Source organism: Pongo pygmaeus, chromosome 3 (assembly GCF_028885625.2).
Source record: "Pongo pygmaeus isolate AG05252 chromosome 3, NHGRI_mPonPyg2-v2.0_pri, whole genome shotgun sequence".
Taxonomy (NCBI): domain Eukaryota; kingdom Metazoa; phylum Chordata; class Mammalia; order Primates; family Hominidae; genus Pongo; species Pongo pygmaeus.
Window position 1 is genome coordinate 55,348,348 of NC_072376.2, and position 13,995 is coordinate 55,362,342.

A 13,995-nucleotide genomic window follows, 5' to 3' on the forward strand; every position below is an offset into this window, starting at 1 on the left:
AATTGTCATATACCACAAACCTTGACTTGACCTCCTTTTCATTTATCTAATACAACTATGTAATTGAAATTCATTTTGTAGCATAATTTTTTTCAAATATTAAAAGTAACATGTATTGCTAGAGATATGATGAAATCTTACTGAATTATACAAGTTTATTGATTTCAAAACTCTAAAGAACTGGTGTTAACCCACAAGAATAAGTAGCCTTTCTCCTTGTGAATTACTCTATTTCAAAATATTAACCAAAGTTTTTTGAGGTAATGTAAATTAGCAATATGTTTGTTGCACTTTCTACAGGATGCTAAATCACAGACTGAATCCTATTCTTGATGAGTATTAAATGTAACCAGTAAACAATCTTTGGCTACTATTAGATCATGAAATTCACAAGGCTTAATCATATCAAGTTGTTTATGAGAATTTTAAAATTATATATTCCTTTTCTCTGTAACATTTGCTGATATTGCTATATTCTTAATATATATACTTATATATAGATATTTATATGTAATATTATAAATATATATTTATATGTCAATAGATATATGTAATATTATAAATATATATTTATAATATTAATGTAATATAGAAATATATATTTATATTAATGTAATATATAAATATATGTTATATATTTATATATTATATATATTTTTATATTATATAAATATATATTATATATTTATATATTATATATTATATAAATATATAACATATATTTATATATTATATATTTATATATTATATATTATATAAATATATTATACATTATATATTATATATATTATATAAATATATTATCCATTATATATTATATATTATATATATTATATATTTATATATTATATATATTTTTATATGATATATTTATATATTATATATATTTTTATATTATATATTATATATTATATAAATATATTATATATTTATATATTATATATTATATAAATATATTATATATTTATATATTATATAAAATATAAAATATAAAATAAATATATATTGTACATTTATATATAAATATATATAAATGTATAATGTATATTTATATATTACATTAATATATAAATACGTATTTATATATTACAATAATATATAAATACGTATTTATATATTACATTAATATATAAATACGTATTTATATATTACATTAATATATAAATACGTATTTATATATTACATTAATATATAAATACGTATTTATATATAAATGTATTTTATAAATATAATGTATTATATTTTTATATATATGGCAAGATTGAGAGAATAAGAAAGGAATAAACTGGGCAAGAAAGAAGGACAGAAGAGAGAAAAGGGACAGGTATATACGCCAAGCATAATAAATCTAGGCCTCAGCTTATTGCATAATATGATTGCTAGGAATTTTTTTAATGCCATTTTCATTGCAGCACATTCATACATCTAATGTTGAAATACTTTGCAAACAAGTGCATGAATTTTTAAAAAAGGTTGATGGAGTGATACAGGGATGGAGTGCAATCAGTGGTGGTCAAGACTAGCTTTTGAGGTTCTGCTACAGTTTTGGATCTTAGAATTAAACACTACCTCTGATATATCAAAAATAGATTGTGTTGTCTTTACTTCCTCAACATGTTATATTTTTTAAAAGAGTTTCATTAATTTTTTCAGCAAAATGCATCCTACATTCTATGATGGACTATAAAGATAAGAATTATAGCTATTATAATTTATTAATGCTACTAAATGTTGAGTGATTGCCATGGTCTCATCTTAGTAGAAGATGATATCATAAGAATTGTGTACAAGAAGCCCCCGTGACACAAGTTTACCTATATAACAAACCTTCACATGTACCCCTGAACCTGAAAGTAAAAATAAAACAAGAATTGTAATTACTACTCTAGTAAATGGTTGCTTTTTAATACAATCTATTTTATAATTGAAAACAACGTTGCTGATCATGTTTGTATTTCTTAATTTGTATCAGCCAAATAATAGTACCAGTAATAATAAAAGTTCTAATTTAATAAATACTTAACTATGCTAGACATAGATGTCTAGCATATATTTTACATATATACATACTGTTTACATACATACATACACGTTATGTATATACATACACTGATTCATAAATCGTACACACACACACACACACACACAGAGTTTCAAACATCGGAAGAGTCTTGCAAGGTACTCACACTTTACAGCTTAGGAATGTGATACTCAGGTAAACCACCCACAGCCACACAGATAATAAGTAGTTGAGACTGAATTTTATTCTAATCTACCTGACTCCAAACTCTCTGTGGCTACTAGATGTTTCTCCAGAGAATAATGATATAAGTTATAAAACAACTAAAGGTGTAGATTGGTTGATAATTATAAATTCTCAATGAGTAGGTGAGAAATTTATATGCTGTATATAATGCACAGATCACTGAAACAGGTCTCAAGTCAAAATATCAGATCTTTCTAAATATAAGGTCATCTTGATGTTAGTGAAACTTTTAGTATTATTAAATAGCTTCACTGCAATGTGATTTATATATCATAAATCATTTATTTAACAGAGTATAACTCCAAGGTTTTTAGTATATTTAAGAGTTGTGAACCCATCAGCATAATCTAATTTTACGTTTTCATTTTACCAAAATGAAACTCTGTACCCACCAAAAGTCACTCCCCATTTTCGACCTCCCACTGCTCTACAATGACCCATCCACACTCTCCCCAATCTTAGCAACCACTATATTTTCTGTCTTTAAAGATTTGCCTATTCTGGACATTATATATATATGGGAACATATAACATATAGTCTTTTATAACTGGCTTTAGTCACTTAACATAATAATTTTAAAGTTTATGTATTTTATGGCATGTGTTAATACTTCATTTTTATTGCCAAAAAATACTCCATCATTTAGGTATTTCACATTTTATCTTTTCATCAGTTGATGGACATTGGGTATTCCCATGTTTTGGCTAACATAAATAATGCTGCTATAAAGTCTTGTATACAAGTTTTAACACGGACCTTAGTTTTTATTTTTATTTTTTATAAATGCTTAGGAGTAGAATTGCTGGATCAAAACTATGTTTAACCTTTTGAAAATCTGTGAAACGATTTTCTGAAGTAGCTAGCTACACCATTTGACACTGCCACCAGCGATATATGAGGGTTCTGATTTTCTACATCTTCAACAATGTTTGTCACTATGTACCTTTTATTGCAGCCATCCTAGTGGATAAAGTCATGATGTATTATACATGATCTTTAGATGTCTAATGATAGCTGTGGAAGTTGTTATACTTCTTTGGTTCCAATAGGAACTCAGGTCCAATATTCAATTTTAAGTCTAACATTTCATTGCATTTTAAAAATAGCAGCACAGTGGTCCTGATGATCTCTGATATAGTCCTTGTATGGATAACTTCTTAACAGAAAAAAGTTATGCTCAACTCAGAATTCTTAGATATGATGATAATTTTATATGCCCAATCAATCACTGGCTTTCTGGATGATAAAATGATGGCACAATAACCCTTCAGTATTTACTACACATACACATAAAATGTTCTTGGCCTTGAATAAAATAGTATATAAACATACACATGTACTCCCTGTAGACATAGTGAATGATGACCTTCATATGTCAATAACAAATACTTCTTCATTATCTGTACTATTTCCTACTGGCCAAGCTATAGTCAAACACACCTGGTGATAATATTACAGCAAGGTAAATGCTTTATGTCAATGAAGTCTGGGGTCTTTTAACTAACAGAGGAGAGAGTACCCCTTTTAGAGATACTCTTAAGCTAGTGAGCTGGGAAGACAAATGTAAAATTTAATAGATAATTTACAACAATTTTCAGATCATAAAACTTGATTTCCATTATTTTTAACAGCTTGGCTATTCTTCTAGTACTCAAGAATGTTCTCATCGATTATAAATGTTCATGACTTCATCCACATATTTAGAAACTACTCATCAATTTTTTAGCCCAGATTTTCTCTCCTAGACAATTCTCTGGGCTTTACCCCTTCCCAGCGTCCTCTCTCCTTTTTCCTGGTACCCACTTCTAATTCCTTCTTCCAATCCACTCATGATGGTAACCACTGCTTTTTCATACATGAGACTGAGTGGAAAATGCTATAAACTATCAACGTGATTTTTTTAAAAATAAACATTTACTGTTCAAACTGTTTGCATGTTTTGGTAATATTGGAATAATTAAAGTTTAAATGAAGTGATTAGTTTCAGGTTATAAAACCAAAGTATTTAGCACTGAATTTCCAAATCTGTCCTGTTTGAATTATTGTTAAGTCAATGCCATCCTTTGCTATAATTATCTTCTGACAGTATCATATTGATGGCATCCCACTGAATATCCATATGAATAACAGTATGAGAGACATAAAAAGATACAAGAAAGAGATAAATGAAAATAAATGTCCATTATTAACAGCGCAATTTATACCTGTGGTCTACTAGCAGAGTTTTTTTAAGATTATTGTTTTTTAAAATGGATTTTTAAAATATCTAATTATTTTAACCAAATGTTATTCTAAGTACATTCTTGAATATAATGTCAGTACATATAAAAAGGTTTTGTTAAACAAATAATGGCTCCTTACAATCACTGCAAATTGATGGCAAACTAAGCAACTTCTCAGAATCAAATATGTATGCTTTGTGTGTATGTGTTTTATACATAATAATAAATTCAATAGCCCTAACAACATTTCATAGAAAAACATCAAAATCCATCAGCCAGATGGAATATGATATTTATTTCCATATCTGTCAAAATAGCATTTATTTAACCTACGAAACAATTTTATCTCTGATTTTATCTCCTACCATTAATATAATTCTCTAAATTTTAGAAATGTAAGGTATTATTATTATATTAAAGGTTTCAGAAATAAAACCTCATTGTCAGTATAATAAACAAATACATTAAGAGGAGAGAAAAGGGAGACAGGTCTATTATCTGAATTATTGTAATAGACATTCAATGATTTTATTCTAGATGAACTCTAAGTGGGCAAGACTGAAGAATAAAAACTTAAGAATCATGAAGTTCCAAAAACAAGTAAAAAAGATTTCCAAGACATACAATTTTACTGTATTGAGCTTAATAATAATTTAAAGAAAATAGTTGACAATATATCTCTGATTTCTGGCTAATTCCACTTTATTATAGGCTGTGGACTACACATTTTCATATTTAAAGAATCAGTGTAGTACATAGCAAGGTAACACTGCAAACAAACAAACTTGAGACAGCAGAGATGTGTGAAAAAAAGAGGCACGTGGTGAGCAGGGAGTGGGAAATGCCATATTAAATAAAATAAAAGCAGGCTGGGCATGGTGGCTCACACCTGTAATCCCAGCACTTTGGCAGGCCAAGGCTGGCAGATCACCTGAGGTTGGGAGTTCGAGACCAGCCTGAAAAACATGGAGAAACCCCATTTCTACTAAAAAAATACAAAATTAGCTGGGCGTGTTGGTGCATGCCTGTAATCCCAGCCACTCGGCTGCTTGGGAGGCTGAGTCAGGAGAATCGCTTGAACCCGGGCGGCAGAGGCTGTGGTGAGCCAAGACCGTGCCATTGCACTCCAGCCTGGGCAACAAGAGTGAAACTCCGTCTCAAAAATAATAAATAAAATAAAATAAAATAAAATAAAAGCAATACACAACAGCAAGAGAAACTGGAACAAAGACAGTCTCGATGATAAGAAACAAGACATATAATTCTGTACACAGAAATTCTCTGAGTTGTGTAAAAATTAATGGCTTATATTTTCACTGTGTTATCTTGATAAAGCCCTGATGGAAACAATCTGTTCACTTCAACTTCTCAAGTAAACACCATGGCTCAGTACTGGTTCTCTTTTCAATATCTGCTTCTTCAGTGGGAAAACAGCACGGTATAGATGTTGGATTGCATGAATTCCGAAAAAGTAGAAGTTAAACATTTTTTACATGTATTCTGAAGGCTTCTCTGTGGACAATTTATTTAAAATGTACAAGAAGACACTAAAATGTGTTATGCCCGCCTGTGAAATAATTGAAATAATGAAATTTTCCCTATCTTTTCCTACCTCTTTTCCATCTACCCTCCCTTTTCTCTATCTGTTTTGCTTCTCTTTGTGTTGGAAAAAGTGATAATTGCAAAACTGAACTATTATTAAGGCTTGTTTTAAATCAGTGCCTGGGAAATAAATTAGCCCCTAGTCTCACACAGTAATAATGTCAGTAAACGAGAGCTTCCAGTTATGGTGCAGGAAATTAAAGCAATGATGGCCAAAGCTTTAACAAAGTCACAAGAGACTACGTATTATCGATTCTAAGAAAAGATAGATTTCTACTATCCAAAAACTGACATCTGTCTCAAAGTAAATGACTAAAACACAAACAAAACAAATTGAATGAGTTCGGTAGTAATAGGACAATTTCCAAATACCTAAGGAGAAAAAAACTGATGTAAAAGAAAAATGTAACTTGGAACTTCAAGAGAGCAAAATGGAGCTACTTGGCAACAATATTTGAAATAGCATAAGGTCACAAATAACTATATTACTCAATTTCTTGGTAGAAAATGCACTGAAAAAAATGTAAAGTCCCATGATCTAGGTGAAATGACTGCTAGGGGATTTCTTTTTTGTTTTGATGAAAATATTCTAAAATTAGACAATAGTGATGAGTACATAATACCACGAACATCCTAAAAACAACTGAAGTGTATGCTTTAAAGACTGAATTTTATGTTACATGAATATATCAAAGATGTTATTTAAAAAAACAAACAAACCTGTATCAACCTAACACCCCTCCCCTAAGATATCTTTAGGGAAAACCTCAGATAATGTGTTTTTTTTTTTTTACTAATCCTGGTCTGTTTCACAGATGTCACTGGAATCAACAGAAAAATCACAGACTTGATTACAATTCACAAAGGTGAGATTAAAAAATAATAGTTATTGGCATATTTAGACAAATGGTTTTATATAGCCTGTCACTATACTCAAGACAAAGACTCAACGGGAATAAGTCTTCTTTTAATTGTATTGTTGGTGCCTAAAATAGCATAGTTCACATATGCTGTTTTAACTATGCTCCCAATAATTCTGGCGTCCTCTTCTTGTCATTCCCTTTTTATGAATCCTCACTTCTGAGAAGCAAGCTGTTTTACTGCCAGCATGTTCAGACTGCTGATTGCCGGTGGAAAGTCATGAAATTTGGCTTATTAACTTCTGTACAAATTGAAGTTATCTAACCTCATCTGAGCCTACACTGCTGCTTGAAAATCTTTTTATTAATGTCTAATTGGCTCTTTAGCACATTTTCCATAGTGTTCATTTCAAAGCTTTTCGAATCTGTTCTCTTGACGTGACCTCACCTATTCACTCAATAGAAATCAGCATCTTTTACTTGACGGAAAAGTTCCTCTGCTTCAAAATTTACCTTGCCTGTCCTTTTCTTCACACTCACCTCAACAAAGTGAGGTCATTTTACAATTTCAAAAAAAAAAAAAAATCCTAGTTTATTTGAAATAACCTGACTTGGTTTATCTCAAATCTGCTACCAACTAACTCTATAGCCACAGGCAATGCAATTAATTTATCTAGTATTTTATTTTCTCACATGTAAAATTAGTGCCATGGACTTTGCAAATTCTAAAACCACTTTTAGTAATAAATCAAGATTTTTCCAATCTTGTGTTTAGTCCTGTGTCTTTCTACCCCCCAAGACTTTTCCCTTTCATTTGGCCCATATATACTATAAGGAATTTTCTCTCTATGAATCTCCTCCTATTAATTTGATTCTTCTTACCCTAGATATGCTTAAGACTTCATCTTTAAAATTTTCCTTCATGATTATCACATAAGTTAATATTTTCACTATTTTTCAATCAACTTACTTCCAGGTGTAAATAACGCTCTTACTACTGACTTATGTCTTCACACCTTCCAGTTTGATTTCTGCTTCCAGTACTTTGCAAAAATGGCTGTTGCACTACTTGGGAGGCTGAGGCAGGTGGACCACTTGAGCCCAGAAGTTCCAGCAGCCCAGGCAACATGGAGACCCCGCCTCTTAAAAAAAAAAGACTTGTTGCAGAGGTCATATGGTTTCTTTTGTTTGTTTTTGTTTTTTACTTAAATTAATTTTGACGTAAAACACCACTGATGGTGGTTTTTTGTTTTAGTTTTGTTTTGCTTCTTAGAGATGAGTTCTCACTCTGTCATCCAGGCTGGAGTAAGGTGACATGATCACAGCTCACTGTAATCTCAAAGGCTGGGCTCAGGTGATTCCCCTGCCTCAGCATCCTAAGTAGCTTTATAGACATGCACCACTGTGTCTGGCCACTGATGGTGTTTTGAAACACCATCTTGAGACTTTCTTCTCCCTTACCTTGAATCTAAACCTCATGGTAATCTTATAAGCCTCTGCTTACCTCTTCTTTTTCTCTACTTGTATTTTTTTTCTCCTGGGTCTAGTTCTAAATATGATTATTCATCAGAGGTCTATTTTGGTTTACTTTCTAATCTCTTCTCATAAAACCTTGATTTACTCTGGGTATCTCAACTGTTATATGTATGTAGATTACAAACATATTTTTATCTGAACTCCATGCTAATATGCTTCACATCTTGATATATATGTCTTACCAATTTAAAGCTATGTTGAAAGCAAAATTCATCACTCTACCTCAACGCCTACCCAGGAAAAAAGGGGAAAAACACAGGCTGTCCCTGCTCCTATACTCTGTCTGTTGATGACATAAAAGGCTTTCCAGTGACTTGAACGGACTTGTCAGGAAGAAGAGAAGCCAGCAATGTCAGGGACTGCACCATCCTATGCTAGCAAATTGCTCTTCATACAGCTAGTTCTTCCTTTGACTAATGTCTTAATGTTCTGAAGAAAAATAAAATTACGATCTCTTCGTAATTACACAAGGTTATGATGTAGATGTGGAAAAATTATGCTGTTTTAAAACAGCATCATGGTAAGTCTTAAGGTATTTTTTTCTTTTTACATCATAACCAAAGTATAACCATGGATTGAATTATACACATTTGCTGCCCAGTTTCTTCGCTGTGAGGTAATATAAAGACCTTAGCTTCCAAGAAAACCCAACATTTTTATTTCACCTAGATGTAAAAAGAAAGAAAACAATAAACTTACACTTTATCTGTTCCATAACTCCTGTAGTCTACTGCAGCTGACACAGCCACAATGAGTGCAGGCATCCCATAGCCGACCAGATAAAAGTATTTCCTACGTGAATGTTCACTCTCAAAAACCTCCACCAGCATGATATAAAGCTGCACCCCCTCCAGGAACATCCAGGTGAAGGCAGCCAAGAAGAAGAAATGTAAGAGGGCAGCGAAAACAGCACAGGCAATCTAGGAAAAGGAACAAATGATTTAGTCAAATCATTACCACATGGGATACTAGTCAACTGCCACAAAACCAAATTAAATATTTACCAAAACTGCATTACCATAGGTCTGCAAAATAATAACCTAGGGAAGAGTCTTAAAACACAGATATTAAAACTAATATACTTAAATATAATCTATCTTTGAAAATTGCCTTTAACATTAATAATGGCTTATGGATGACAGCATATCATTAGGATAAAAAAATTATAATACTTAGAAAAAATTCTAATAAGAGCCTATGAATAATTATTTCTGATATTAGCATAAATATTTTAAAATAGACTTTAAGAATTTTTTCTCTTGGTCATAATCATGAGTTAGAGTTAGAGTTAGAGTTAGAACATACTAACATAGTAAGTTCTTCAATAGTCAATGAAAGAGAAACATTAAAACTAAGGGGGAAATTAAATAGTGTAGTTAATTGCAGTCTTTTCATAATGAGATTCTTACTAATTGTTTGTTTCATGATGAAATTAATTATTAGTAATTGTTTGTTTATTTCTACCCTGCCTTGTTTCAAAAACGATTTAAGGTGGTGTTGGAAAATTCATGGTGAACATGAATAAAAATGGATCTGCTTAAAATTAAATGTTCCCAAACTGCTTTCTTTCTCTGATTTTTTGTTATTGTACTAAATATTGGCTTAGACAAGCTTGGTCAAAAAAGGCAGCCAGCTCTTATTTGTGTATATTTTCTAAAGTACTACAATTTTCAGCTGACCAGCTATCAATTTCTTACTCTTATGTCAGTTCCTGAATTCTCATTTCTTTGAGTTATTCTTCCTTATAGGAAGCCCTGACTAAAATCTATAACTGCTACTAGAAAAGGTCAACAAACTTACAGAAGTTATCAGAGTAATAGAAATTCATTGATGAGTATTATCCCTATGAAATGAGACAAAAAGGCAGGTCAAATTTTGGGTCACAGAGATGACAACGAAGGAGAGACCAGCAAGTCTTACATCTGAGGAGCTAGAAAGAAAGCTGGTCCTAAACACTATGTGGAGTGCAGAAAAAGATACCTCACTAGCAAGGAGAGTAAAGACAAGTTTTGCTGAGCTGCACTCTACCCATGTTTTTCCATATCAATCATTGTTCTTTATATTACTTGTTAGAAATGAGTTTTGTGTAGTATGCAATATTTGGCGAAGTTTTTCATACCATATGTAACATCAGGAAACAAAAATAAGAATAAGGTCTCTAAATGAAAAGAAATCACACAGCATTTGAATTGCAAGCTAACAAGAGAATAAAATGATATATTCTTGGAAAATAACACAATTTTCCATTTCTTGCTTTTTAGAGTTAGAACGTCAACTATTAATTTTTGTTATCATAAGGCTTTACTTTTTTGGGGAAAGAAATGTGTACTTTGATTGCTTATTCATAGGTATGCATTTATGCGGAAAGCTGTCACATTAGTATATGATGCCCAATTAAAAATATAATCATCATAATTGTACCCTTTGCAGTCATTAATCATGAATGTGTAATCACAAACATGAATCCAACTGCATTTTTATTGTAAAGTACTCCATACATGTGGACACATACCAGAAAACAGCATTAAGTAAGCGAACTATTTATTATGCTCAAAAGTCTTCTACAAAATGAAACTTTTCTGCTCTTTTGCAATTTTACTCATGATAACAAACTTGTATCATGTGCATAAATCTTAAGTAAACTGAAACTGGCTCACAAAAATTATAAGTGGGCATAAAGTCTGTGTAATACATGAAGATATTGTCCATTATTTATATTTTCTGTTTGGTTTTACCAACAGTTGGCTAGTGCTGTTCTTTTTTTTTTTTTCTTTTCTTTCCCTTTTTTTCTTCCTCCTTTCCTTGATATGACTAAATGTAGGTTGCAATAATGTACAAGGCTGGTAATTAAAGACATGAGCAGAACTAATGCAAATATAAAGTGCCAAACAAAATTTGGGAAGAGTTTACATATACTAAAAATGATTCGCAGGTTGTACTATTTTCCAAAATACATCAATTGGAAAAACCCATTTTAGACCTGCAGATTTTAATATAATACTGGCTGTTTTTAAGGCATATTACAAACTTTAAAGCATTATTCTATTAATTGGAAAAAAAGATATTCTTTCATTTTCTAAATAATTTTACCAAAGTCTCCTCAATATTGAGCCCTATGGTTAAAACAAAAGAAAAAATAATGACAACATGTAGTTCCTTAGAAAGACAAGTTTATGAAATAATTTCCAAAGAAATGTACATTTCCTTTATTGCTAATGAGAACACAAAGTGGTACAGCCACTTTGGAAGACAACTTGTCAATTTCTTTAAAGCTAATATACTCTTACCATGTGATCCACAAATTGTGCTCCCTGGTTTTACCCAAAGGAGTTAAAAACATATGTCCACACAAAAACCTGCACACAAATGGTTATAGCAGCTTTCTTCATAATTGACAAAAGCACAAAAGACATCTTGGAAGCAACCAAGATGTCCTTCAGTAGGTGAGTAGATAAACTGTGGTACATCAGACAATGGGATATTATTTAGCACTAAAAAGAAATAAGCTATCAAGTCAAAACAGACATGGAGGAAATTCAAATATATACGACCATTTAAGAGAAGCCATGGCCAGGCGTGGTGCCTCACACCTGTAATCCCAGCATTTTGGGAGGCTGAGGTGGGTGGATCGATTGAATCCAGGATTTTGAGATCAGCCTGAACGACATGGCAAAACCCTGTCTCTACTAAAAATACAAAAAATTAGCCGGGCATGGTGGCAAATGCCTGTAGTCCCAGCTACTCCACAGGCTGTGGTGGGAGGATCGCTTGAGCTTGGGAGGTGGAGATTGCAGTGTGCCAGGATCATGCCACTGCACTCCTGCTTGAATGACAGAGTGAGACCTTGTCTCAAAAAAGAAAAGAAAGAAAAACAAAGAAAGAAAGAAAGAAAGAGAGAGAGAGATGCCAATATAAAAAAGCTACATACTAAATGATTCCAATTATGTGACATTCTGAAAAGCAAAAACCATGGAGATTGTAAAAAAAAAAAAAAAAAAAAAAAAATTAGTGGTTAGCAGAGATTAGTGGGAAAGGAGGGATAAACAGAGGAAGCACAGAGGATTTTCAAGGCAGTGAAAAAATTATACTCAAACCCAGAGAATGTACAATACCTAGAGTGAAACCTAATGTAAACTATGGAATTTGGATGATAATGATGTGTCGATGTAGGTTCATCAGTTGTCACAAGTGTAGCGCTCTGGTGGAGGATGTTGATAATGAAGGACACTATGCATGTGTGGGAGCAGGGAATAGATGGGAATGTCTGTAGCTTCTGCTTAATTTTGCTGTAAAGGAATAACTGCTCTAAAAAATACAAATCTATTTAAAAATGAAATATACACCTTATTCATAAAGTTTGCTGCTTATTTATGACTATGGGATATGAAAAATGGAAAACTGAGTAAGGCCTGAAAATTAGTATCTATCTTAGATGACTAGAAGAAATGATACTTTCAAACATAAGTATTTTTAGTATTGGCAGTACTGAAAAGCTGGAAGTAGAAAAACTCTTCACTGATATCAATGTAGGTTGCTTACTGGTTGGTCAGTTCGGTTGATCCCAATCAGGAAGAGCAGCTCTGCTACAAAGAGACTGATGCAGAGGTTCTTGTGGATGGTGTTACGGTCACTCTGGAGCCCGCGGAAAAAGCAAAATGTGAAGATGCAAATCAGGAGACAAACAAGGGACAGCAAAATTCCAACCCACGTGATCACATCCAGAAGGAGGTCATGGACCGCATCACTGTGCTGGAAACACAACGAAAAAGCAATAAGTTGCGCTTATGCATAACCAATTACAAAGTTTTATAAGGGCCTGGATGCAGAAAGCATGATAGTAATAATGCACAAAATACCCTCTGTACCCACAATGAATAAAGTAACTTAATGATTTGGGTTTTCTCTTCCACAGATAAAGCATTTTGTCTTTTCTGTGAGGTGTAAATCAGTTTGATATTCAGAGACACTAGTAGTGTTTGCTTCTTTCTTAGCTACAGGCATTTTCAGAATATAAGTAGTTAAAGCAGACCGACTTAATTCTGGCCAAAGATTTCAAGGTTAAAACATTTTATTTTTTAAATTTATATCACTTTTTTAGACTAATTTTCAGACCATCTCCAGTAGGGAATACTATTTAAAATTTTAAGCTTTACACTTGGGGAAGCTGTATCTCAACTAATTTTTGAATCATCTAAGGAGTTTTAAAATTAAAAATGCAATTCCTTTGTCCTATAAATCTTGTATCATAATTTCCAAGGTTGTGTCATATAAGTATGTATTTTCATAAAGATCCCCAGTGAATTCTGATGAATAGCCACACATGTGCACCATTTATTTTTGGGAAGATCTAAAAGAATTAGGATATTCATTGGATTTATATTCATATTGAATAGCTTAAAGACATCAGCAAGTTTGATCTTTGAAAGATTTTTCATGAATAGAGCCTGTTATACACTGACAGAAAATAAATATTCAGAATTGCTATATTAAACAGCAGCATATAGAAGA

General features: G+C 31.9%; 1 protein-coding gene across 24 annotated transcripts in view; it reads right to left on the reverse strand.

Moving 5' to 3' along the window:
- The window catches only part of ADGRL3 (adhesion G protein-coupled receptor L3), an 849,533-nt gene that overhangs the window by 80,412 nt on the left and 755,126 nt on the right, over positions 1-13,995 (reverse strand). For all 24 annotated transcript variants that reach the window (XM_063663661.1, XM_063663660.1, XM_054484631.2 and 21 more), the window contains 2 exons: positions 13,027-13,236; positions 9,187-9,407 (listed from right to left, as the gene is read on the reverse strand). In XM_063663661.1, the coding sequence (XP_063519731.1) occupies positions 9,187-9,407; positions 13,027-13,236 (431 nt within the window). The remainder of the gene's footprint in view (positions 1-9,186; positions 9,408-13,026; positions 13,237-13,995) is intronic.